The sequence below is a fragment of the Trichosurus vulpecula genome, chromosome 6, assembly GCF_011100635.1.
Source record: "Trichosurus vulpecula isolate mTriVul1 chromosome 6, mTriVul1.pri, whole genome shotgun sequence".
NCBI classification, from domain to species: domain Eukaryota; kingdom Metazoa; phylum Chordata; class Mammalia; order Diprotodontia; family Phalangeridae; genus Trichosurus; species Trichosurus vulpecula.
In genome coordinates, this window is record NC_050578.1 from 13095908 (window position 1) to 13123502 (window position 27595).

General features: G+C 38.4%; 1 protein-coding gene across 1 annotated transcript in view; it reads left to right on the top strand.

Moving 5' to 3' along the window:
- GALNTL6 (polypeptide N-acetylgalactosaminyltransferase like 6) overlaps positions 1-26118 on the top strand; it is a 1125319-nt gene extending 1099201 nt beyond the window's left edge. The window contains exon 14 of the mRNA XM_036763330.1: positions 25951-26118. Coding sequence (XP_036619225.1) covers positions 25951-26118 — 168 coding nt within the window. The remainder of the gene's footprint in view (positions 1-25950) is intronic.
- Positions 26119-27595: the final 1477 nt, after the last annotated feature.

A 27595-nucleotide genomic window follows, 5' to 3' on the forward strand; every position in this document is an offset into this window, starting at 1 on the left:
TACATTCCTCTCAGCACTTAATTTCATTTTTTAGATATCATCCCTTCATATTCAGCTCACCCTGTGCCCTCTGCGTATATGTGTGTGTGTTTATGTCTGTGTATATGAATATGTATTCCCTCCAACTACACTAATAGAGAAAGGTCTCATGACTTAAAAATATCATCTTTCCATGTAGGAATGTAAACAGTTCAACTTTAATAAGTCCCTTATGGATTCTCTTTCCTGTTTACCTTTTCATGCTTCTCTTGAGTCTTATATTTGAAAGTCAAATTTTCTATTCAGCTCTACTGTTTTCATCAAAAATGTTTGAAAGTCAGGGAGGGGAGGAGGGTGGAGCCAAGATGGCGGCTGAAAAACAGGGACTTGCTTAAGCTCTCACCCAAAACCCTCCAAACACCTGTGAAAAATGGCTCTGAACAAATTCTAGAGCTATAGAACCCACAAAAAGACAGAGGAAAACAAGTCTCCAGCTCAAGACTACCTGGATGGTCACTGGGAATGGTCTATCACACAGTGCTGGGAGTGGAGCGCAACCCAGCATGGGCCATGCCAGGACAGACCAGACTGGGACTCATGCAGAGCAGGGCTTAGGGCCATGAATCACTAGCTGTGGTAGTTACCAGATGTCTTAACCCACAAGCTCCAAAGACAATGGAGCAGGTTAGTGGAAAAACTGCTGGATCTGGGTGAGAGAAGTGCTGGTCTGGCCCCAGCCCCAGGGGAGATGGAGGTGGCACAGCTGAAGAGGCGCTGTGGCAGCAGCAGCAGTAAGCTCCTGTAGCTGCTTCTGGCCTCAAGCTCACTTGGTGGGAGTGATCAAGCAGCAGATCAGAGCAGGAGTACAGGGATTGCTTTACTGGCTCAGAGGCAGTGTTCTCTTGCCTGCTTGGATCTGGGTTGCAGTCCTCGTGGGCATTTCTTGGGGGAGGAAGAATACTGGTGTGGCAGAGCTTGTGGTGACTGGAGTAGAAGTAGCTCTGAAAACAGCAGCCCAAGGCCCGTAAGGCTTGGGACAAAGTCCTCTCCACTCTTAAGGCACTCGTACCCTGACAAAAAGCTCAAGGGTCAAGTAGTTGGCTGGAAACATGAGCAGGCAGCAAAACATACAGCCAGAAGAAGTCAACAAAGTCAAAGAGCCTACAACAAAAGCTTCCAAGAAAAACGTGAACTAGTCTCAGGCCATGGAAGAGCTCAAAAAGGATTTGGAAAAGCAAGGAAGTGAAGTAGAGGAAAAATTGGGAAGAGAAACAAGAGTGATGCAAGAAAATCATGAAAAACAAGTCAATGAATTACTAAAGGAGACCCAAAAAATACTGAAGAAAACAACGCCTTAAAAAATAGACTAACTCAAATGGCAAAAGAACTCCAAAAAGCCAATGAGGGGAAGAACACCTTGAAAGGCAGAATTAGCCAAATGGAAAAGGAGGTCCAAAAGACCACTGAAGAAAATAATTCCTTAAAAATTAGGTTGGAGCAAGTGGAAGCTAGTGACTTTATGAGAAATCAAGATATTATAAAACAGAACCAAAAGAATGAAAAAATGGATGGCAATGTGAAATATCTCATTGGAAAAGCCACTGACTTGGAAAATAGATCCAGGAGAAATAATTTAAATATTATTGGACTACCTGAAAGCTATGTGATCAAAAAAAGAGCCTGAATATCATCTTTCAAGAAATTATCAAAGAAAACTGCCCTGATATTCAAGAGCCAGAGGGTAAAATAGAAATTGAAAAAATCCACCAATCACCTCATAAAAAAATCCCAAAAAGAAAACTCCTAGGAATATTGTCACCAAATTCCAGAGCTCTCAGATCAAGGAGAAAATACTGCAAGCAGCCACAAAGAAACAATTCAAGTATTATGGAAACACAATCAGAATAACACAAGATCTAGCAGCTTCTATGTTAAAGGATAGAAGGGCTTGGAATATGATATTCCAGAGGTCAAAAGAGCTAGGATTAAAACCAAGAATCACCTACCCAGCAAAACTGAGTATCATGCTCCAAGGCAAAATATGGATTTTCAATGAAATAGAGGACTTTCAAGTTTTCTTGATGAATAGACCAGAGTTGAATAGAAAATTTGACTTTCAAATACAAGAATCAAGAGAAGCATGAAAAGGTAAACAAGAAAGAGAAATCATAAGGGACTTACTAAAGTTGAACCATTTTGTTTACCTTCCTACATGGAAAGATGATATTTGTAAGTCATGAGATCTTTCTCAGTATTATGGTAGTTGAAGGGAATATACATATATATAGACAGGGGGCACAGAGTGAGTTGAATATGAATGGATGATATCTAAAAAAATAAAATAAAATGAAGGGGTGAGAGAGAAATATATTGGGAGAAGGAGAAAGGGAGAGATCAGTGGCAAGAAAAAGCAGTTCTATTGGAAGGAAAGAGGGGCAGGATGAGTGAATCTTGCTCTCATCAGATTTGACTTAAGAACGGAATAACATACACACTCAATTGGGTACCTTACCCACAGGAAAGTTGGGGGGGAAGGGGATAAGAGAGGGGGTATGATAGAAGGGAGGGAAGATTGGATGAGGAGGTAATCAAAAGCAAACACTTTAGAAAAGGGAAGATTCAAGGGAGAAAAGTGAATAAAGGGGGACAGGATAGGATGGAGGGAGATATAGTTAGTCTTTCACAACATGACTATTACGGAAGTATTTTACATAATGATACATGTGTGGCCTATGTTGAATTGCTTGCCCTCTCAAGAAGGGTGGGTGGGGAGGGAAGAAGAGAGAGAATTTGGAACTCAAAATGCTAAAAACAGATGCTCAAAAAAAAGTTGTTTTTACATGCAACTGGGAAATAAGATATACAGGCAATGGAGTATAGAAATCTATCTTGCCCTACAAGAAAGTAAGGGGAAAGGGAATGGGAAGGGAATGGGGTGACAAAAGGGAGGGCAGTTTGGGGAAAGGGGCAATCAGAATATATGCCATCTTGGAGTGGGGGGGAGATAGAAATGGGGAGAAAATTTGTAACTCCAAATCTTGTGGAAATCAATGATGAAAACTAAAAATATTAAATAAATAATAAAAATATGGGGAAAAGAGTGTTTGAAAGTCCTCTATTTCATTGAAATTCCATATTTTGCCCTGAGGTATTATACTCAGTTTTGCTGGGTAGGGGATTCTCGGTTTTAATCAATTCTTGGTTTTACGTACATATTCCAAGCCCTCCAATCCATTAAGGTAGAAGCTGCTAAATCTGGTATTATCCTGATTGTGTTTCCACAATATTTGAATTGTTTCTTTCTGGCTGCTTGTAATATTTTCTCTTTGACTTTGGAACTCTGGAATTTGGTTAAAATAGTCCTAGGAGTTTTCCTTTTGGGATCACTTTCAGGAGGTGATTAGCATATTCTTTCCATTTCTATTTTACTTTCTAAATCTAGAATATCAGGGTAGTTTTCCTTGATAATTTCTTGAAAGATGATATCTAGGCTCTTTTTTTGATCATGGCTTTCAGGTAGTCCAATAATTTTTAAATTATCTCTCCTGGATCTATTTTTCAGGTCAGTTGTTTTTCCAGTGAGATATTTCACATTATCTTCTTTTTTTCATTCTTTTGGTTTGTTTTATAATTTCTTGATTTCTCATAAAGCCATTGGCTTCCATTTTCTCCATTCTAATTTTTAAGGAATTATTTTCTTCAGTGAGCTTTTGGACCTCCTTTTCCATTTGGTCAATTCTGCTTTTTAAGGCATTCTTCTCCTCATTGGCTTTATGGACCTCTTTTGCCATTTGGGTATTTTTAAAGGTGTTATTTTCATCATCATTTTTGGGGTCTCCTTTAGTAAGCTTTTGACTAATTTTTCATGATTTTCTTGCATCACTCTCATTTTCCAATTTTTCCTCTATTTCTCTCACTTGATTTTCAAAATCCTTTTTGAGCTCTTTTATGGCCTGAGACCATTTCATATTTTTCTTGGAAGCTTTGGATGTAGGAACTTTGACTTTATTGTCTTCCTCTAGTTGTATGCTGTGATCTTCCTCATCACCAAGAATGTAAGAAAATACCTTTTCACTCAGAAAGTAATCTTCTATAGTCTGATATTTTTCCCCCTGTTTGCTCATTTTCCCAGCCAATTACTTGACTTTTGAGCTCTTTGTTAAGTGGAGGGTATACTGCCCCAAGCTTCAAGGGATCTTGTGTATCTGTTTTCAGAGACATTTCTAGGGACCTATACATTTTCAGTTCTTCCAAGTGGTATGATCAAAGGAGACGTGTTTACTCCTCTCCTGGCCTGTGCTCTGGTCTGTGGGCAACCACAAGCACTCTTTTCTGCCTTGGAACTGTGAAGAGTTCTCCACTGACACCACAAGCTCTGCCACATCAGCACTCTTCTTTGCCCCAGGACTGTCACCCAGGACTGCGGCCCAGATCAGCTGTTCGATTCCCCCACCATTTGTAGGCCGAGAGCTCTGGACATAGCCGCTGCTGAGGCAGTGGCTGTCACTGCCCTGGGGCTGGGGCCAGACCATGCTCCTCTCTCAGCCAGGTAAGAGAACTCTCCCACTAATCTTCAAAGCTGTCTTTGGCATTCGTGGGTTGAGAAATCTAGAAACTGCCACGGCTACCAGTGATTCAGTGCCCTGAGGCCTGCTCCAACCCTATCTGTGCCCACGTGGCCTGTGTGGACTGCACTTGGCTCCCAGCTCAGTGCAATAGACCCTTCCTGTTGGCCCTCCACATTGTCTTGGAAATCTGTTTCAATCCATCATTTTGTGGCTTCTGCTGCTCTAGAATTTGTTTAGAGTCAATTTTCACAGGTACATTGAGGGATTTGGGGGAGAGTTCAAGCAGGCCTGCTTTTACTCTGCCCTCCTGGCTCAAACCCCCATTTCCTTTATTTTGAGGGGAGACAGCATGGATTCGGAGTTGAATGCTTATCTGCCACTTAGTAGCTATGTAACCTTGGGCAAGTCACCTAACCTTAGACAAAGCCTCATTTTCCTCATCTGTAAAATGAACAGGCAGAACAAGATAACCACTAAGGTCTCTCTCATCTCTAAATCTATGATCTTAAGAATAATAGAAAGCCACTAAACTTGAAAAAACGGAATTTACCAACAGGGACTTTTTATGATGAAAAAACTTCAGTCAGTCACCATCTCTCTTCTTCGTTGCTTAATTGACTCATAGGTTCAGGAACAGAAAAGTTAGTCACTGAAAAAGATTAGGAATCTTTTTTTCATGACCCTTTCAGATAACCTTTACCTATGCATTCTGAGCTCCCTAGAGATAATGGGAATCCTAGAACTAGGGCTTGGAGTCCACAGAATTGGATTTCCCTTGGATACCAAAAAAGCCTGGAACGCAAGGCTCCATGGGAGAGAGAAAGGACACCACAGATGCCTGCTGGAAAGACCATCCATGGAAGACACTGGGGACAGGAAGGACTGCCCAGAAAGAGTTTACCTTATCTATGGCCGTGCAGAGGGTTCGGGAGAAGGAACAAATCATCCAATAGCTTCCTAACCAATCGCTCATCTCAATTGCTTCTGTGCTATTGAAGACGTTGTAAGAGTTGTCAGTACCCCCTGAATTTTCATGATCTCAGACAAAACTCCAGTTTCCCTGCCCTAGTTAGAGATCTGATTAAACCATTGAGCCAGAGTCAAGATGTTTCATCATTTTTGCCAATTTCCATTTATAAGTTTCCTTTAATGACACAGCACACACAGGGAGGTGGTCATTCTAATATTTAAAATACCCCTGTGTCCCCAGAGGCCTATTGCAAAGATGTAGCCACAAAGATCAAGGAGGAAAAGGTTAGAATGATGTTTGATATTATTAAATGGCTTTCCAGGATTACTTCCCTAGGAAGATCTCAAAAATAACATCAAACCAGAAGAGTTGATAAGATCTTAAATGTCGGAGTGATTTGGCAGCAACATAACAGTCAAAGTGGAGTAGATAGAATATTTGGCATTTCCCCATATCTGACTTTTTAACCTCTGAAAATGTTTTTCCTAGTGATCATGGTGACTTCTCAGTCACATAAAGTCTCTGAAGAGACTCTCACTGGCCTGCTGAAAACACTAGCAACCATAAAGATGCCAGGGACATATCGCCACATTACCATTGCTTTAAATCTTTCTTATTTAGTATTGATTGAGCACCAAGAATGAGTAAAGCATGCTATGAAGAAGACACTATAATTCAATTACCTTTTATTGAACACCCAAAGGGGCCGTGGCTCTGCACCACAAACTTACTGTCTAGTTTGAATGTAAACAAACAGTTAAAAATGGATGGATGCTCCAATTATGTGGAGATACAACATGATAAATGCATGTGTGACAGAGTGCATCAGTCAAGATGGACATAGATATGGAACTAAGGTTTCCTCTCATCTCATCTGAGAAGAAATGATTCCTGTCTCAGACTTTTAGTAAGAGCTATATATTTGTAGAGGCATGGTGGGTAGTGAGCAGTCCAATAGCAAAAACACTGGGCTTATAATCAGGGTTCAAGCCCTGTTTCTGACACATGCTAGCCATGGGACTATCTACAAGTTCATTATCCTCTCAGGGTAGTGCCCTGTCCCCCCAAACCCCCTGCCCCATTCTGGCCCCAGGTTAACTTATTTAGACTGTAAGTAATAAATGAGTTCTTGAAAATCATTAGAGGAGGAAATTACCAAGGGACAAAATGATCCACAGGTGCCTGTTTTTGTATAGCCTGTGAGCTGAGAATTATTTTTTTTTACATTTTAAGGCTTTATTGTATTTTAAAATGTAAAAGAAAAAAATTAGCCCCCAGGCAATTTGGCCCTTGGGTCACAGTTATAGTTGGCCAAGCCCTGCTCTACACCAATGAAATCATAGGTCAGGACCTAAAAAAGAAGGGTGGGAAATTACATAATGTTTTATGAAGTACATAAGAAAAGCATTACAGAGAGCTGGCATGACTGGACTACCTCATTTTCTAATCAAACATGCTACCAACAATTTGTTTTGCATGAGTTGGAGTTAGTCTACCAGATTACCATTTTACCCACTACACTTAACAGCCATTCATGCTGAATTAAGTTGCTATCCCTCCAAGGTATTTTTTACCCCTTACTTAAAGAAAAAGCCTTTCTGAATTCCATGCTTAGACAAATAAAAAAGGCTCTAAGAATCACAGCAAAGAGGGTTATAGATTTATATCTACCTCCTATACCCATACTACTTGTGTGACATTAGGCAAGTCACTTAACCTCATTGGGCCTCAGTTTCCATATCTGTTAAATGAGGGTCTGGGTTAGATTTAAATGCTTATGATCAGGTGATCTAGAGCTCTAAGGGAGCTTAGAGATCAGGGAGCCCAACCCTCTTATTTTACAGGTGAGTAGTAGACTACTCAAGGGAGGTTAAATGATTTACATAATGTCCCGAAGGAAGCAAGTAGAAGTCTAGGTTCCAGGCCATTTTCTTTGCATGTCCTCTCACCTCGAAACCCTTGTCATTGCCTCTCTGTTCTCCATGAGAGTCTGAGGTCCATCTAGGGAACTATATTATAAAGCCTTGGTGCTAGTGAAAGACCCGGGGGCCACCTTGAGACCTGTAGCCATGGGATACATGTGGAATGTCAAAACAGAGACACTTGATTCCCTGATCCTTCCTGCAAGCCTTGCTATCTGACCAGGGGCAGAGCACTTCACCTGTGTTAATCTAAGTTTCTTTACCTTAAAAACAAGACTAATTCTAGATAGCCGTAGTATTTACTTCACATGGCTATTATGAAAATAAAATGAAATAATCTCACCGTTTCTTCCCATTCTTCCCCCCAGAACCATGGGCTATTCCCCTGGGAATACAGGCTCTGATAAGTGAGCAATTGCCTTGTATCACCTGGAACCAGGACTCCACACAACTTCCCCGACGTCTAACATCTTCCCCCACCTCCTTTTTCAGCTCCCCACTACTACAGTGTCTTCTCCAATTAGAATATAAGTCCTTGAGGACAGATGTCTTGCTTATTTATATAAGATGTCCATACCACTCAACACAGTGCCTGGCACTTAGTAAGTGTTTAACAAAAGCTCTACATGCGTCTAAGGCATGTTTGCAAACCTTAAAGCATCATGAAAATGACAGTCGCTAGGCCGAGGTTTGCCCAAATCAATCAGGAACAGAGGGTTCCAACCCAGGGTCTCTCCCTCCAAACCACTACACAATGCTACCCTGTACATACTTCTCTCCCTTGGCCGATTGATCTCATTCCCTTATCCTACTGTGTAATGAGAAGGGGCCACTACTGCCCCTGTTTAGCCTCAGCAGGCTAAATGGAATTCCACATATTATAGAACTATCTTTTCTGTTTTATTAGACACTTTTCTCTCTCCTGCACTACACAAGGCAGTCAAACTTTCTTGTTCTTCACACCTGTCATTCTGTCTTCCATCTTGTGCCTTTGCCAAAACTGGGCTTTAACAAAGGACAGCAGAGATGAGCATTTTAGCCTGTCCCATTTGGCATGGAAAACTTTACATTGGCAAAATATCCCCTCTGTTTGGCATTTAAAACGATCTGGTTTCAATCTAGATTTCCAACCTTATTGTCCATTATTTTCCTTCATGCACTCTTCAGTCGCCCCTCCAAACTGGCCTTGCTATTCCTCACACTTGGCATGTCATCACCACGGTGTTACTTGGGTTATGCAATGTACTCCTGCCTCACCAATACATCTTAGAAACCTTACTTTCCTTCAAAATTCAGCTCAAACACCTGCTCCTACATGAAGTCCTTCCTGATTCCTTCAGCAGCTAATGCCTCCTTCCACAAATTATCTTGTGTTAATCTTGAAAATATTTCATATCAACTTACACGTGTCTATGTGGTCTCCCCAACAGATCCATTAAAGGTAAGGACTGTTTCGATAACATCTTTGTATTCTTAGTACCTAGCACAAGGTAGGTGTCCAGTAAATGTTTGATGGCTGACTGGTTAAAACAAGAGAAGTTCTTGAGTCTCATGGCTATCTAGCTGCTTTTTTCCCACAGGGGCCCTGGGCAATGACTTGCCCAAGGTCACATAGGTAGGTAGCAAGCTTTCATCTTCTCACATTCTATATGTGGCATAAGCATTTTAAAAATTCATTTTTCTGTGTATCCACAAACTTTAAATCAGAAGTACTAGGTAGAGATTTTGGTCTTTTCACTGTTAATGGTGAGATAACCAGACTGTTATTTAGGCAAGGGACCTGAGTAAAAAGATGAGATACAAACTTAATTCACTGTGACTGAGTGTGACTGTCCTTGATTACCAGGTCCGTACAGAGGAGTGAGTTCCAGGATTCACTGGCTCATACCATTTGGAACTGAATTCTGAGCATTGAGTATAAAAATAATTTCAAAGTCTTAGTCATATGTATAATAATTTCAAAGTCATCCAAGTCATATGTATCAAACACATAACCCACAACATTCTTGAGTCTGGCTTGAACTGGATCAAAGTATGTCTGATTTTATCTGATTTTAATGTATTGATGTATTTTTAAAAAAGAAGCAGCATATAAACAGGTGGTTTTTCTAAGTCGATCAGTGACCATCAGGGATTTAGTGGCCCACATTTCTACTTGAGTTTGACACCATGTTCTTGGTTATAGAGATGAGGATACAGAGCCAGAAAGGACTTGCCCAAAGTCACATGGGTAGCAAGTGGAAGGATTAAAACCAAATTACCTGACTCCAAATATAGACTGAAGCAGGTGTTCAACCACTATTGTTTCTAGTTACCCAGGAGTCAAAATACTATGCCGACCTGCTCTGGAATAGTTGGACTCATATTTCCAGGCCAACGGTCTGGACATGTAGAACAGTGTGGGGATAAAGGCATGGCTACCAATATGTACATTATAGAATTATGGATTAGGCCACAATCACCAAGTTAGTAATGGATTCATTCACCTATTTGGCTGCTTCATTTTTTAAAAATTAAATTTATTTTTTCAGTTCTATATTTTCTCCCTCTCACCCTCCCTCCTTCCCTACCCATTGAGGAGACAAGAAAAACAAATCCCATTATAAATATATATAGTAAAACAAACAAATTCCCTCATTAGCCATATAAAAAAGAAAAGAAACAAAATAAAAAGATGCTTCAATCTGAATTCTGAATCTATCACTTCTCTGTTTGGAATTATGTTCAGACATTGTATTGATTGGAGTTCCAGTTTTTCAAAATTGTTTATCTTTATGATATTGTGGTTGTTATATATATTGTTCTGGTTCTGTTCACTTCATTTTGCATCAATTCACAGAAATCTTCCCAGGTTTTTCTGAAGCCATCCCCTTCATCATTTCTTATAGTATGTACTATTCCATCAACTTCATATACCATAATTTGTTCAGCCACTCGCAATCTGATGAGCATCCCCTCAGTTTCCAATTCTTTGCCAACATAAAATGAACTACTGTAAACATTTTTCTACATATGAATCTTTTTCTTCTTTCCTTGATCTCTTTGTTGTATAGACCAAGTAGTAGTATTACTGAGTTAACACAGCTTCACAGCTTTGGAGGCATAGTTCCAAATCGCTTTCCAGAAGAGCTAGACCAGTTTATAGCTCCACCAACATGGCATTAAAGTAGCTTTTTTCCCCCAGTCTCCCCAATATTTGTCTTTTTCCTCTTTTGTCGACTTTGCCAATCTTCTGGATGTTGAATTTCTCTAATTATTAGTGGTTTAGAGCATGGTTTTTGTTTGGCTGTTGATAACTTGGATTTTTCCTCTGAAAACTGACTATTCATATCCTTTGTCCATTTGTCAACTGAAATGGCTCTTATTCTGGTACATTTGAATCAATTCCCTATATATCTTAGAAATTAGACTTTTATCACTGAAACTTGCTGCAAGGATTTTTCCCAATTTCCTGCTTCTCCTAATTTTAGCTGCCTTGGTCTTGGTTGTGCAAAAAATTTTAATTTTATATAATCCAAATTATCAATTTTACCTCCTGTGATCCTCTCTCTCATTTGTTTGATAATGAATTTTTCCCTGATCCATAGATCTGACAGGTAATTTCTTCTGTACTCCTCCAATTTCCTTTTGAAGTCACCATTGATGCCTAAATCATGTGCTAATTAGGAATTTATCTTATTATGTGTAGTGTGAAATGTTGGTCTATACCTAATTTCTGCCAGCCAACATTGTGGTTCTCCCCACGGTTTTGTCAAATAGTGAATTCCTGCCTCAACAACTAGGATCTTTAGTTTTATCAAACACTAGATGCACTCATCTGCTTCTGGAGATTGTGTGTCTAATACGGTTTTTACCAATCAACCTGTTTCTTATCCACTACCAAATTGTTTTGATGATTATGGTTTTGTAGTATAGTTTGAGAAATGGTACTTCTAAGCCTCCTTCCTTTGAACAATTTTTTATTAACTCTCTTGATATTCTTGACTTTTTGTTCCTCCAGATGATTTTTATTTTTTATAGCTCTATAAAGTAATCCTTTGGTAATTTGATTGGTATGGCACTTAATAAGTAAATTAACTTGGCTTGACCTATCCATGAGCAATTAATATTTCTCCATTTACTTAAATCTATCTTCATTTGTGTGAAGAGAATTTTGTAATTGTTCTCCTATACTTCCTGTATGTGTGTCTTGGCAGATATTTTATGATGCCTGCAGTTATTCAAGGCAGAACTTCTCTTTCTATCTGTTCCTGCTGCATTTTTGTTACTAATATATAGAAATGCTAATGATTTTATCCTGAAATTTTGCTGACTTCATTAATGTTTTCAATTAGTTTTTTTAGTTGATTCTCTGAGTTCTCTAAGTAAATCATCATCCGATTTGCAAAAAGTGATAGATTTGTGTCCTCTTTGCCCATGCTCATTCCTCCAATTTCATTTTTCTTGTCATGTCTATAGCTAGCATATCTCATACAACATTAAATAGTAATGGTGATAATTGACATCCTTGCTTTACCTCTGCTCTTATTGAACATTTGCTAGCTTATCTTCACTATAGAAAATGCAGGCTCTTGATATTAGACATTACTTATCATTTTAAACTATGCTTTCTAATGGTGTTGTATTTTGTCAAAAGTTTTCTTTATATCTATTCAAATAATCATTTTTATTTTTCTCACTAATATGCTCCATTCAGTTTCTAGTCTTTCTGACATCATGCATTCTGATATAAATCAAGCCTGGTCATTGTTTATGATCTTTGTGATATATTGCTATAATCTATTTGCTAATATTTAAAAATGTAGCAGCAATATTCATTAGGGCTATTGCTCTATAGTTTTCCTCCTCTGTTTTAATTCTCCTTGGTTTAGGTATCAAGACTATATTTGTGTCATAGGTGGAATTTGGCAGAACTTCTTCTTTACCTATTTTTCCCCAAAAGTTGATGTAGCATTGGAATCAGTTGTTCTTTAAATGTTTGGTAGACTTTGCTTTTAAGTCTAGGCCTGGGTTTGTTTGGTGGGGAGGTATTGCAAAGAATGTAAGTTCACTTGATGGCTTGTTCAATTTTTCTAAGATATATCTATTCATCTCAGCAATTTATAGCTTTGTAAATCTTCATCTATCTCATTTAGATTGTCAGTTACTCACATATAGTTGGGCAAAATACTTTCTAATGATTGCTCTTATTTCTTCTTCAATAGTTGTAAACTTATGGGTTTTTTTTTCATTTTTATACTACTAATTTGGTTTTCTTTTTTTTCCACCAAGTTAGTTAATGGCTTCTCTTACCAAGATTTTTTTTCCTGCTTTCAGTTTTGTTAATCAGGATTTCTATTTTGATGTTTAGTTGAGGTGTTTTAATTTGTTGTTTATCCTAGGTTTTGTTTTGTTTTGTTTTAGTAACATGCCCAATTTGTTTAACTTCTTTTCGACTCTGGTAAAAGTATATAGAGATAAATTTTCCTCTATGTACTAAAGTTTTAGCTGTGCCATCCCAAATTTTGGTATCTTTTGTCTTGTCGTTATCCTTTTTTTGAGATTTTTTATTTTTAGTTTACAACACTTGGTTCTACATAATTTTGAGTTCCAGATTTTCTTCCCCTCCTTCCCCCCTCCCTCCCCAAGACGGCATGGAATCCAATATATCTTCTATGTATAACTTCGCATTGAACTTATTTACACACTAGTCAAGTTGTGAAGAAGAATTATGACCAATGGAATGAATCATGAGAAAGAGGAAACAGAACCAAAAAAAAATAAAAACTCCCAAAACAAAAAAAAAAATCGAAAGAGAAAAAAGATTAAAAAAGGTGAGCATAAAGTGTGCCTCAATCTGCATTCAGACTCCACAGTTCTTTCTCTGAGTGTAGATAGCATTCTCCATCATGAGGCCTTTGGAGTTGTCTTTGCACATTGTGTTGCTGAGAAGAGCGAAGTCTGTCAGGGTTGGTCCTCACGGAATCCATACATCTGTGGTTGTGTACAATGTTCTCCTGGCTCTGCTCCGCTCACTCAGCATTATGTCGTGTAGGTTTTTCCAGGTTGTTATGAAGTCCGTATCATCCCCATTTCTTATGGCACAATAGTATTCCATTACCTTCATATACCACAGTTTGTTCAGCCATTCCCCAATTGATGGGCATCCCCTTGATTTCCAATTCTTAGCTACTACACAAAGAGCTGCTATAAATATTTTTGTACATATGGGTCCTTTTCTGACTTGTGTGACCTCTTTGGGATACAACCCTAGGAGTGGTATTGCTGGATCAAAGGGTATGAATATTTTTATAGCCCTTTGGGCATAGTTCCAAATTGCTCTCCACAATGGCTGGATCAGTTTGTAACTCCACCAGCAATGTAACAAAATTCCAATTTTCCCACATCCTTTCCAGCATTTATCATTTTCCTGTTTTGTCATTTTAGCCAATCTGACAGGAGAGAGGTGGTACCTAAGAGTTGTTTTGATTTGCATTTCTCTAATCAATAGTGATTTCGAGCATTTTTTCATATGCCTATAGATATCTTTAATTTCTTCCTCTGAAAACTGTCTGTTCATATCCTTTGACCATTTCTCAGTTGGGGAATGACTTGTATTCCTATAAATTTGGCTCAGTTCCCTGTATATTTTAGATATGAGGGCTTTATCAGAGACACTGTTTGTAAAGATTTTCTCCCAATTTTCTGCTTCGCTCCTAATCTTTGTTGCATTGGCTTTTTTTATACAAAAACATTTCAATTCAACATAATCAGAATTATCCATTTTGCATTTTGTAATGCTCTCTGTCTCTTGTTGTGTCATGAATTCTTTTCTTTTCCATAAATCTGATAGGTAAACTATTCCTTGCTCTCCCAAATTGCTTATAGTATCATCCTTTATTCCTAAATCATGAACCCATTTTGACTTTATTTTGGTATATGGTGTAAGATATTGGTCTATGCCCAGTTTCTGCCCTACCATTTTCCAACTTTCCCAGCATTTTTTGTGAAATAGTGAATTATTAGCCCAGAAGCTGGCCTCTTTGGGTTTATCAGAGTAGATTGCTATAGTTGTTGATTTCTCCATCTTCTGTACCTATCCTATTCCCCTGATCCACAACTCTGTTTCTTAGCCAGTACCAGGCAGTTTTGATGACTGTTACTTTATAGTAAAGTTTAATATCTGGTATGGCTAGGCCACCTTCCCTAGCATTTCTTTTCATTATTACCCTAGATATTCTAGACCTCTTGTTCTTCCAGATGAATTTTGTTATTATTTTATCCAGCTCTGTAAAATAATTTTTTGGTAGTTCGATTGGTATGGCACTGAATACATAGATTAATTTAGGTAAAATTGTCATTTTTATTATATTAGCTTGGCCTAACCATGAGCAACTGATATTTTTCCATTTATTTAGATCTGACTTTATTTGTGTGAAAAGTGCTTCATAATTATGTTCATATAGGCCCTGGGTTTGTCTTTGCAGATAGACTCCCAAATATTTTATAGTGTGTACAGTAACTTTGAATGGAATTCTCTTTCTATCTCTTGCTGTTGGGCTTTGTTAGTAATGTATAGGAATGCCAAGAATTTATGTGGGTTTATTTTAAATCCTGCAACTTTGCTAAAGTTATTTATTATTTCAATTATTAGTTTTTTACTTGATTCTCTAGGATTCTCTAAGTAAATCATCATATCATCTGCTAGTTTCTTCTTTGCCTATTCTAATTTTTTTAATTTCTTTTTCTTCTCTTATTGCTACAGCTAATGTTTCTAGTACCAAATTGAATAGTAGGGGTGATAATGGACATCCTCGTTTCACCCCAGATCTTATTGGGAATGCATCTAGCTTATCCCCATTCCAAATAATGCTTGTTGATGGTTTTAGGTAGATGCTATTTATAATTTTAAGGAAGGCTCCATTTATTCCTATGTTTTCTAGTGTTTTTAATAGGAATGGGTGTTGTATTTTGTCAAAGGCTTTTTCTGCATCTACTGAGATGATCACATTGTTTCTGCTAGTTTTGTTGTTGATATGATCAATTATGCTGATAGTTTCCTAATATTGAACCAGCCTTGCATTCCTGGAATAAATCCTTCCTGGTCATAGTGTACTATTCGCATGATAAGTTGCTGCAATCTTTTTGCTAATGTTTTATTTAAAATTTTTGCATCAATATTCATTAGGGAAATTGGTCTATAATTTTCTTTCTCTGTTTTGACTCTTCCTGGTTTGGGTATTAGTACCATATTTGTGTCATAAAAAGAATTTGGTAGGACTCCTTCTTCACCTGTTTTCCCAAATAGTCTGCAAAGTATTGGAATTAGTTGTTCTTTAAATGTTTGATAGAATTCACATGTAAAACCATCTGGCCCTGGAGATTTTTTCCTAGGGAGTTCGTTGATGGCCTGCTCAATTTCTTTTTCTGATATGGGGTCATTAAGAAATTTCACTTCCTTCTCTGTTAGCTTGGGCAGTTTATGTTTTTGTAGATATTCATCCATATCTCTAAGGTTGTCAAATTTATGGGCATAAAGTTGGGCAAAATAATTCCTAATTATTGTTTTGATTTCCTCTTCATTAGAGGTGACCTCACCCTTTTCATTTTTGACACTGGTAATTTGATTTTCTTCTTTCTTTTTTTTAATCAAATTGACCAAAGGTTTATCAATTTTATTGTTTTTTTCATAAAACCAGCTCTTTGTTTTATTTATTAATTCAATAGCTTTCTTGGTTTCAATTTTAATCTCTCCTTTGATTTTCAATATTTCTAATTTGGTATTTAATTGGGGATTTTCAATTTGTTCTTTTTCTAGCTTTTTCAGTTGCATGCCCAATTCATGGTTCTCCTTTTTCTCTATTTTGTTCATGCAAGGATTTAGAGATATATAACTTCCCCTAAGAACTGCTTTTGCTGCATCCCATAAGTTTTGGTATGTTGTCTCATTATTGTCATTCTCTTGAATGAAGTTATTAATTGTTTCTCCGATTTGTCCTTTGGCCCACTCATTCTTTAAAATTAGGTTATTTGGTTCCCAATTAATTTTAGCTTATTTTTCCATGGTTCTTTATTACAAATAATTTCTATTGCATCATGATCTGAAAAGCATGCTTTGACTACTTCTGCCTTTATGCACTCGATTGTGAGGTCTTTATGCCCTACTATATAGTCAATTTTTGAGTATGTGCCATGTACCACTGAGAAAAAAGTATATTCCTTTTTACCCCATTCATTGTCCATTCATTTTTCTCCAGAGGTCTATTATACCTGCCTTTTCTGAAATTCTGTTCACCTCCTTAACTTCTTCCTTATCTATTTTGAGGTTAGATTTATCAAGTTCAGAGAGGGGGAGGTTGAGGTCTCCCATTATTATAGTTTTGCTGTCTATTTCTTCCTGTAACTCCCTTAACCTCTCCTCTAAGAATTTGCATGGCATACCACTTGGTGCATATATGTTAAACAATGATATTGCTTCATTGTTTATGGTGCCTTTTAGCAGCATGTAGTGTCCTTCCTTATCTCTTTTAATTAAATCTATCTTTACTTTTGCTTTGTCTGAGATTAGGATTGCTACACTTGCTTTTTTTTTTTTTACTTTAGCTGAAGCGCAAAATATTTTACTCTAGCCTTTTACCTTTACCCTGTGCGTATCCCCCTGGTTCAGATGTGTTTCTTGTAAACAGCATATTGTAGGATGATGGTTTTTAATCCATTCTGCTGTCTGCTTCTCTTTTATGGGAGAGTTCATCCCATTCACATTCACAGTTATGATTTCTATCTGTGTCTTTTTCTCCATCCTATTTCCCCCTGTTTATGCTTTTATTTCTCCCTTTCCCCTTCCACTCCTCAACAGAGTTTTGCTTTTGACTGCTGCCTTCCTCAGTTTACCCTCCCTCTTTATTCCCCTCCCTTATCTTACTGTTTTCCACTTGCTACTTCTTCCCTCCCTTCTGTGTTGTCATTATCCTTAATGAAATTATTGATTATTTCTATGATTTTTTCCTTTCACTCATACATTCTTTAGGATTAGGTTATTTAGTTTCCAATTAATTTTTAGTCTTTGACACATTAGTCAAAGGTCCTTTATTAAATGTAATTTTTATTGGAAAAATACATTTAATATTTCTGTTTTTCTACTTTTATGAAGTTTTATGCCCTAATATAGGGTCAAGTTTTGTGAAAATGCCATGCACAGCTGATGAATATAAATATATTCATTCCTGTTCACATTCAGCATTCTCCAGATCTCTATCATATCTAACTTTTCTAAGATTCTTTTGAGGTCTTTCATTCTGCTCAATTTATTTTTTATTAGATTGATCTGGGTCTGAGAGAGGTAAATTGAGGCCCCTCATTATTACAGTTTTACTGCCTATTTCTTTCTGTAACTCACTTAACTTTTCCTATAAGAATTTAGACACTATGTCATTTTAGATGCAGGTATATTTAGTATTGACATTGGCATCTATGATACTTTTCCATGCAGTTTCTCTGATTCTCTTTTCATTAAGTTTCTTTCTGCTATTTTGCCTAAGATCATGACTGCTACTCCTGCCTTTTTTTTAATTCAGCTGAAGTATAATTTATTCTGCTCCAGCCCTTTATTTAACTCTGTGGATTTTTCAGTCTCAAGTGTGTTTCCTTTAAGCAAACAACATATTGAATCCATTCTGCTATCATCTTCCTTTTCATAGGTGAATTCATCTCGTTCACATTCCATTATAATTATTAATTGTGTATTTTCCTCCATCCTATTCACTTATACTTCTCTTTCTCTTTTTCATCATCCCATTTTGAAGTTAATTCCTTTCCCTGTTGGGTAAAACGTATTTCTGTGCCCAACTGTGTATGTGTATATTCTTCTCTCCTTTGGCTAGTTCAGATAAGAATGAGAGTCAAGTATTGTATTCTCTTCATACTACCCATCCTTCTTGTATACTTGCACATATTTGCGAGAGAATTTTCCTCATTCTTCTTTACCCTTACTCTCAGGGCATTCCTCTTCCATACCCTGTCCATTCTTCTTTTAAGATTATTAAAACATGACAAAATCACTCCCAGGCCCACTGTCTAATTAGATTTCCTCTTTGCCCCCTAATGATAATAGAGTTCTAAGGGACTAAATATGTTATCTTCCCGTATAAGAAAGTAAACAGTTAACTTTGTTCAGTCTTTTATTATTGCTTATTCATATTTACCTTTTTAGCCATCTCTTGATTTCTATCCCCTTTGGTCTTTTCATTAGGAAAATTTGGAAAGTGTTCTATTTTTTTAAAAAATCCATTTTGTCTCTTATAGTATCATACTCAGTTTTGCTGGGTAAATTATCTTTGGTTATAAGCTTAGATCCTTTGCTTCCTGGAACATCATTCTAAGTTCTCTGCAACCTTAACTGTGGTGGCTGTTAAATCTTGTGTGATCATGATTGTAACCCCTCAGTACTTGAACTCTTTTTTCTGGCTGCTTGCAGTATTTTGTCCTAGGAGCTCTGAATTTTGGATATAATCCCAGGAGTTTCCATTTTAGGGTTTTTTTAGGCTGTGACCAGTAGAAACTTCAATTTCTAATTTTCCCTCTGGTTCTAAGACACATCATCAGTTTTATTTGATGATTTCTAGAAATATTATGTCTAGGATCATTTTTTGTTTGAGGCTTTTGGGTGTCCCATTGATTTTTAAATTCTCTCTCCTCTGTTTTCCAGGTTACTTGTTTTTCCTATGAGACACTCTTAATTTCCTTCTCTTTCAGTCTGTTGAGTTTGTTTTATTATTTCTTGATATCTTATAAAGTCATTAGCTTTTTTATTTGGTCAAATCAAATTTTATGTAGTTAATGCCTTCATTAAGGTTTTGTATCTTGCTTTCCAAGATATTCTGTTTCCATATCTTTCTTCCCTAGCTCTCACTTTGTCCCCCATTTTCTCCTCTACTTCTCTCATTTCCTTTTTTTAAATCATTTTTAACTCTTGCTTTAACTCTCCTAGGAATTCTTCATGGACTCATTTCCAAGCTGCATTTTTCTTTGAGGCTTTGTGTCTTGAACTCCACTGACACCATAATAGTTCTTTATGGTGAGATTCCTTTTTTGTTTGCTCAGTCCTCTAGCCCATTCTTTGACTTTGGTGGGCATCTGTATGCTTCTGATCTGCTTTCAGTGCTTCCCCAAGTGCAAATTCTTGACCCAGTTTTGGATCTATCAGATTATCCCTATTTGGGAGTTCAAAGCAACTGAAATGCAGGGCCCTCTTTGGTCTGGGCCTCCTGCCCTGATTATTACACTGTAGTTTTCCACACTGGGCTGGAGGCTTGAACTGAGTACCTACTCTGCTCCTAAGATAAGTTTCACAGCTAGGACCCACACTTGGTACTGCTCCTCTCCACCCTGGATCTGTAACTAGGACTAAAAATAGTGGGCAAGAGAGCTGCCCAATGGTGCCCATTACTGTGCTAGTTTAAGGGAACTTCTGAGTTCTCTTTCTGCTCCAGTCTTGGCCCCTTTCAGTCCTTTGAATGGTTAACAGATCTTTGTCTCCCAAAGCCACTGTAGGATAGAAGAAAAAATACCTCACTGTGACTTTTTCTTGGCTTTGTTAATCAGAATTCAGTCTGGTGTATTTTTATTATGTGAAAGAGATGTAGTTGGGAGCTAGGCTTTAGTGCTTTCTTTGACTCTGCCACCTTGACTCCACCCTCTAGCTGCCTCATTTAAATGTGCATTCTGTAAGATCATAGAATTAGAGCTGGAAGTGTGCTTAGAGGTAACCTGGTCCAACTCTCTCATTTTATGGCTAAGGAAATTGATCTGGCTCTGTAGAAGGGCTTATCGTTTTAGAAATATAGTACCTGGGAATGCCACAGAAAAGACCACACAAATAGTACTCTAGGCTTGTACTCTTGACTCAAGGGGCCTCTGCTTTGAATGTTACTATCCAAGCCACATCTGTCCCTCCATAGTCTGATTGACTGGCACCTGGAGTCAAGGTTAAGTGTTTTATGAATCCTTATGTGATTTATAAGGGGAAAGAGGTAGTCCTGCCCAAATATCTAAGGCTTTTGGATTCTCTATTCCCAGAACTCTAGCTTAGTCACCTGGAAGACAGTTTGGCTAGAGGGGAAAGGGGAGTAGGATAAAATTATTTTGCTATTTCAGAAGAAAAAGTCAGTTTAATATGTTGCCTTTTGAACAGTGGGTTCATATAGACTCCCAGAGGACTGATCACAGATCAACTTACTTTAAGGCATAAAAATCATGTCTCCCTTTGTTATGAGATAGCAAACTTGTCAGAGTTCCCAGAAGCCTATACCAAAAGGGGAAATAGAAAACTATATCCCATCTCATCGGTGACAGGCATCACCATCATGACAAATGTGTGTAAGACATGGAGGAGAGAAGACTGGCATATAAGCAGGGGCCTATTCAAAGGACAATTACTTGATCCCCTGATTTAATCCCACAAGGGTACAGCCTGAAGTCAAGACATTTGGTAATCAAAAGAATCAGCTGAGTAGAAACATAAAGACTGTAGTTTTGCAAACCTCAAGGTCAGAAGTGAAAAAATGTCTGCCTTGGTGAAGGCTAATGATGCCTGTCCTTGGTCATTGCCCCAGGGACTCAGCTACGTGCTCAAATGATGATGAAGAGCTGATTTTGTAAAGAGGGCTGCCGTCATCCGTCTTCCCACTTATTCAACGTGCCTGGCGATCTTTAATTTGACATGTTGTCATTTGTTTTTATCACTCTCTCTCTCTCTTTGGGTAGAATCTCTGTAGAATCAGAGAGTGTTGGAATTGTAATAAAGCCTAGAGATCATCCACTTCAACCCCATTATTTTATAGCAGAGGAAACTGAAGCCTGAACTTGTATATTTATTATTATCTTTACTAAATGTCCCTGGGAAAGGGCAGGAGGTAGATGAGAACTCAGAAATGTAATGTAATAATACTATTTTCTAGTGTTCGAATAGTGCTGCAAGGTTTGCAAAGTGAGGCAGGTACTCTTATGAGCCCCTTTTTATAGATGGGAAAACAGTGAGATAGGTTATGTGACTTGCCCAAGATCACACAGCTATTGGATATCTGAGGTAGGATTCAAACCCATGTATTCCTGACTCCTGGATAAGCATTCTATCCCCTGTGCCATGTAGGTGCCTCAATGTAGCTTTCTCTCATTCTCATTTTATTTTCAGTGTTTATTGGAAGTTGTGCTAATAAGACTCCCTTAAAGAGGTACAGAATGAGTAGGGGAAGGAACCATAAATGTTAAATTGTCATTAATCTTTCTTGGTCTAACAGGCTAAATTATTAGGACCCTAATAACTGAGAAAAGGGCTGAACTTGAAGTCTCATACAACACTTGGCTCTGCTTCTAACCACTTGTGGGACCTTGGCTAAGTCACTGGGCTTCTCTTTAGTGTGTATAGGCCCAACAGCAGTATAGTTGGGTCAAAAGGTATGCCCTGTTTTCTGTATTGCTTTCTAAAATGGTTATACCCATTCAGTGGTGCACCAATATGTCTGTCTTCCCATAGCCTCTCCAGCATTTACCATTTTACCATATTTGCCAAACTGGTAAGTGGTAGAACCTCAGAATTGCTTTATTTTGCATTTCTCCAATTATTAGTGATTTGGAGCTTTTAAATATATATATATATATATATATATATATATATATATATATATATATACACATACATATATATATATATATATATATATATATACACACATACATATACATATATGTGGTCTCCAATTATTAGTGATTTGGAGCCTGGATGTCTTCTCTCAAGAACTGCCTGTTCGTCTTAGACCACTTATCATTTGGGGAATGGCTCTTATTCTTATAAATTTAAGATCTTAGAAATGAGGCCTTTATCAGAGATGCTTGTTGCAAAAACTTCTAAGGTCCCTTCCAATTCAAAATCATAGAAGATACCTCATATATCATATGGCTCAAGTTGTAGAGAAAAGAAAATCACATTGGAACTCCAGTCTGGATCAGAAGGAAAAAACAGGTACATGGAACCACTATCCAAGGACTTACCTGACTATGCTGAAGAGATCGATGATCTCATAGAAGAGGACTTGTAATGTGGATAGAGGCCACATTCTTTTTCTCCTTCTTTAAATTGCCCCATTTTCTTCTCTTCCCTCTGATGGCAAATGGCATTCTCCACTATTACCCCAGTTCCTTTGTACCGTGTAGGAGAAGGGGAAAAGGTAGAGAAAAATCAGAAAATCTTGGTCGGACCAGAATTATGTATTAGGAGCTTTGCATCCAAAAGCGAGACAACTCAGGAAATCCCTTGCTCCATTTGTATTTTAGATAGAATAGGGAGAAACATATGTCTCTGTATTTCACAAAACTCTTCACATTTAGCCTAGCTGTGGAACCCAAGGAAAGGCAGTTGTTATGGTAATTAAGGTGGGACTTTTTTTTACTGTCTTTTCTTTTGGAACACTGAGGTAATCAAGTACTTTTGATGAGTTTTGCTTTTCAAATGTAATGGCAAGTAAAGTGGACTTTTTATTGTCTTTGTTTTGGAGTGCTTCTCAGCACTAAGGAATCTTTTATTGAATTGGGAGTCTTTGATGACCTGCTTAAGGCCTAGTTCTACCCTCTGACCCTGAGCAAACAGTCACAGGGGTTTGAGTCTCATGGTTGTGTCGCCCTTTAACCCTGAAGAAGTGGTTAGCGTTTTGCCTTTGGGAGCACACTCACTGAAAGAGTGTTGGTGAGGAGACTCTGGGTAGATGTTGAAAGAGCCCTCCCCACCCCCCACCCATAGCCCCTGGCTTTGAAAACCCAGATGTTGGCACTTTTCTCTCTGGTAACTATGCATATATTGCTATGATCAGACGAAAGTCTGTTTGTTGCTATGTTTGTATTTTCTGTTTGTAATTTCTGTTTGTATTTGCTCTGAAGTTCAGGGTGCTGACTTTTTCCCCTGAATTAAGTGAATGATATATGTATGTTTAATTAAAGTGAGATTGTATAGCCCTTAAAGTTGCTTTCCTGTAGAAAAGCAGATCAAAGATCCTGTGCTAGCAGCCCTCCTGTGTGCTGGTGCTATTGGTCTTTCACCCCCACAACAGCTGCTAGAAACATTATTGTTACAGTAGTCTTTTCCCCTCCCTTAAACTCCTGTTGGTTCTTCATTTCCTTCATACACTGAGCGTATAAAAGTCTAGAGGATGAGGTAGTATCAAATGTTGACAAACAGATTCTTGAAAATGGAGAGCCACCTGGAAATATTTGCACAGAGTACCTGAAAAGTTCTCCATCATCCCAGGGGAGGCAGGGCAGGGTCGTGTTCCATGGTCAAAGGAAAATAGCCAATATTGCTAACACACACACACACACACATGCACACACACACACACACACACATGCACACACACACACACACACACACATGCACACACACACACATGCACACACAGGCACACACAGGCACACACATGCACACACACACACACACACACACATGCACACACAGGCACACACACAGCTCCACATAGTGAAAGAAAATAGGCCTTGCAAAGTAGGGGGAAAAAGCATTGCACTAAAGTGTCCAAAAGTCCTGGAATCTCCTCTCTGGGCCTCAGTTTCTTCTCTTGTAAAAGGGGGGTAATAATACTGTAGGGCAGAGGTGTCAAACACAGGAGCCTGTGGCCAGCATGCAACTCAAACCAGATTATAATGCAATTGAGTAATTTAAACAAAACTAAAACACAATCAAATGTAGGTGATGTAAATGTGTGGTTTTCTAAGTCACTATGCAGCCTGCAGGGATCCTCACCTGTAGTTTAGTGGGTCCCATTTCTATAAGAGTTTGACACCACTGCTCTAGGGTTAGGCTTGAGCAAAGCACTTTGTACCTTATAATAAGCCAATCTTGTGGCAAAGTGGATAGAGCACTAGACCTGAATTCAAATGTGACCTCAGACACTAGCCGTGTGACCTTGGACAAGTCACTTAATCTCAGTTTCCTAAACTGTAAAATAGAGCTTTTACTAGCAGCCACTCCCAGGGTTGTTGTGAAGAACAAATGAGATAATCTCTGTAAAGTACTTGGCATAGAACCTGACACATAGGTAAGGCACTTAATAAACGTTTGTTTCCTTTCTTCTTGTACAGTGCTAAAGAAACATAAACTATTTATTTTTAAATATCCCATATTTAAAGTTAATCACTAGTTTGGGTTTTCATTATACCAGCATTTTTTTCAGTACAAGTATGGTGGTTTTATTTTTTGGCCCAGGCCTATAATTTGTTAGGTCTTGGGAGCCTCTAAAACTGAAGTCTCACTGGATTGTTGTTGTTTGTCCTTTGTTTTCAAAGAGGACCAATGACATCAGGAGAATGATGTCTTGACTTGCAAGTGAATTGGATTTGAGTGAGGCATCACTCCTCCAGAGTCATCGGGGTCCAGGGGCAAGACATAGGATGATTGGCAATATCCCCAGATGCAGTGGGAGACTTTTCCTTTCTAAGCCAGGTCTTTCCCAGGTTTGTCTGAGGCAACACCCAATGGAAGCAAAAGATGGCCTAGTTTGCCTTCACAAAAGAATCGATCTGGGAGGGGAAGACCTTCACTGGATGCAGATCTTCCATAACTTAGGGAGCTGCCCAGAGTCACACAGCCAATATATGTCATAAGGGGTACTTGAAACCTTGTCTTCCTGACTGAAAAGCCAGCCCTCTCTTCACTCCGCCACATACTGCCTCACTAGCTCTGGTACCACAGAAAAGTTCTATTTCTGCCAGGTCTCTAACAGCTGACATTTACATCTAGGATTTTAAGACTTAGAATAAACTTTATGATCTTATTTAATCAAGATGAAGTCTTTTCCTTTCAATACCAACTTCCTTTTCCCTATTTACACAATAAAATTTTAAAAAGAAAACAATTAGAGCCAACTCAAGATAATAGATTTACTACCTAATTAGACTTTCACTCAAGGAGATTACATCTGTCTGATCTGTCCTTATCTCAGAATTCACCTTCCAAGTAGAACTACTAAACCTTCAACTTCAAAGCCTCAGTGTGTATTAAAAAGCCTGTTGTATTTTGTCAGGGAAATAAATGGTGTATCGTCTCACTATCTGAGTGTGGATTAACTATGGAACCTTCCTTCTGACTCCCAGGAGTGGAGACAGAATGGTAGCGAGGGTGCTAGATTTGGAGTCCCAGGACCAGAATGCAAATCTCAGCTCTGCCACTTAATCTCTGGGCCTCTTTTTTCCCATAACCTCTAGAGTTCCGTATCAATGATCCTTCTGAGAGGTTACAAACAATGACACAGTGCCCTGAAAGGAAACCCTTTTAAAAATCCAGGCTTTGAGCTTTGTGGTTTGTCTCTTATTTTAACACTAGTCATATCCTGAAAACTAAGATACACAAAGGAAACAAAATCTGTCCAATTGTATTCTCTAATCCTGCTTGATGAAAGATTCCCAGAATATGTCCTCAGTACCTGTCGTTACTTACTTCAGTGTTTTGTTTTGTTTTTTCTGTTCTCTCTAGGACAAAACTTTATTCCATCCGGTGAGTAACAGCTGCATTGATTGCAATCCATCAGAGAAAAAGATTTTCATGAACAGATGTGACCCTCTCTCTGAGACTCAGCAGTGGATTTTTGAACACATTAACATGACTATTTTAGAAAAAGTGAACAGCAACATCAGCTCGTAGAAAGAAAGGGGGACAAAGAAGACAATGACATGTAGATTGCAAATGAAATTTGGCCAGCGGCATCTGGGTCGAAGGAGTCAGGAATTAAATTTCCTAGATCCAGGAAGCCTGTTTAAAGGATTAAGGAGATGCCATGGCAGAGCCTAGTTAGCTGCCACCGTGGACTTCCTGCATCTGAACGACTTGGCTGAGAACCTCACCAGCTGCTTCAGAGAACTGCAGACTGGCATTTCCCTTGCTGGTCAAGGGCAAACTTTATTAAGGACTTTTCAAAACAACTTGTGAGTTAATAAAGTGAAACAAAATCCTAGCATTTCTCAGGTCAAATCCTGCAGTAGTGAGTAGCTATGAATGGATGCTATTAATTGGGGGAGGGATGGGGGAGGGAGGGGGAAAAAACTGAGTGCATGACCGCTATGGAAAACCTGAAGCTATCACAGGTTTAGAACTAGCCCCACTTCAGGGATCATAGGCTATCCCCACAAGTGGACAGACTATACTTTTGGTGCCATTCTCTTAATAAAAATGGGTTAAGCAGGTTTAACCCTTAGACTGCTGCAGCTGACTTTAGAGTACTTCTATCTGTCAATAAAATGGCTTTGGGGAGGGGAGAGGGGGGAGGGTCTAAAGACTTAGAATTTGGACCTTTTTCATGGCCATGCTTTCCGGAGCTATCATTCCATTGCTGTGCATACTCCATCTACCCAACACAACTTAAAACTCCCCTATAACTGAATGGAAGGTGAATAGTAGGGTGGCTATAGCCAAAAAATTGGTCATCGTGAAGCTAACCTCTTCTAAGCTTAGCTAGACTAACTGGTCCTGGTATAACAGACGTGCAATCCATATAGTACTCATTGCTGAAGTAATGAAATTAATTTTAGAGTTCCCTAGGATCTTAGATCTGAAGTTGGAAGGAACCTCAGAGGCCATCTAGGCTAACCCCCTCGTTTCATTTTACTTTATCTCACCCAGGCTGAAAGTACATAGGCCCAACCCCAACACTGGTAGGGAAGCTTTAACCTGCTCTGTTTTGGGAGCCTGGCAGCCCTCTACTACCAGGGGCCCACCATACTGGTGCCAGACTTAATGTAGATACCTAATTGGCTTTGGGCTTACCGCAGCTAAAAACTCCCCAACTCAACTCAAGCCTCAGCCTCCTAAGCATTAAGTAATGGAGGCATGTGATAGCCCACCTGGACCACTTATTTTACAACTGAGGAAATGAAATCCATTCTCTTCTAATTTTTTTTAACCTGGAATTTTTTTAACAGCTGGAATCTGTCATGAAGTTATATACCATTTAACTCAGCTAACTTTCAAATTCATCATGTAGTACAGGGCTAGTGAGAAATATGTCATAGGAGAAGCAAAACAATATGGCACTTTGGAAAAGGATTTCCTCAGGAAGTCTATATTTACCTTTCCATTCTCTTTAGAGACTTGAATCGTTTGATTCTTATTTAATCATAACATT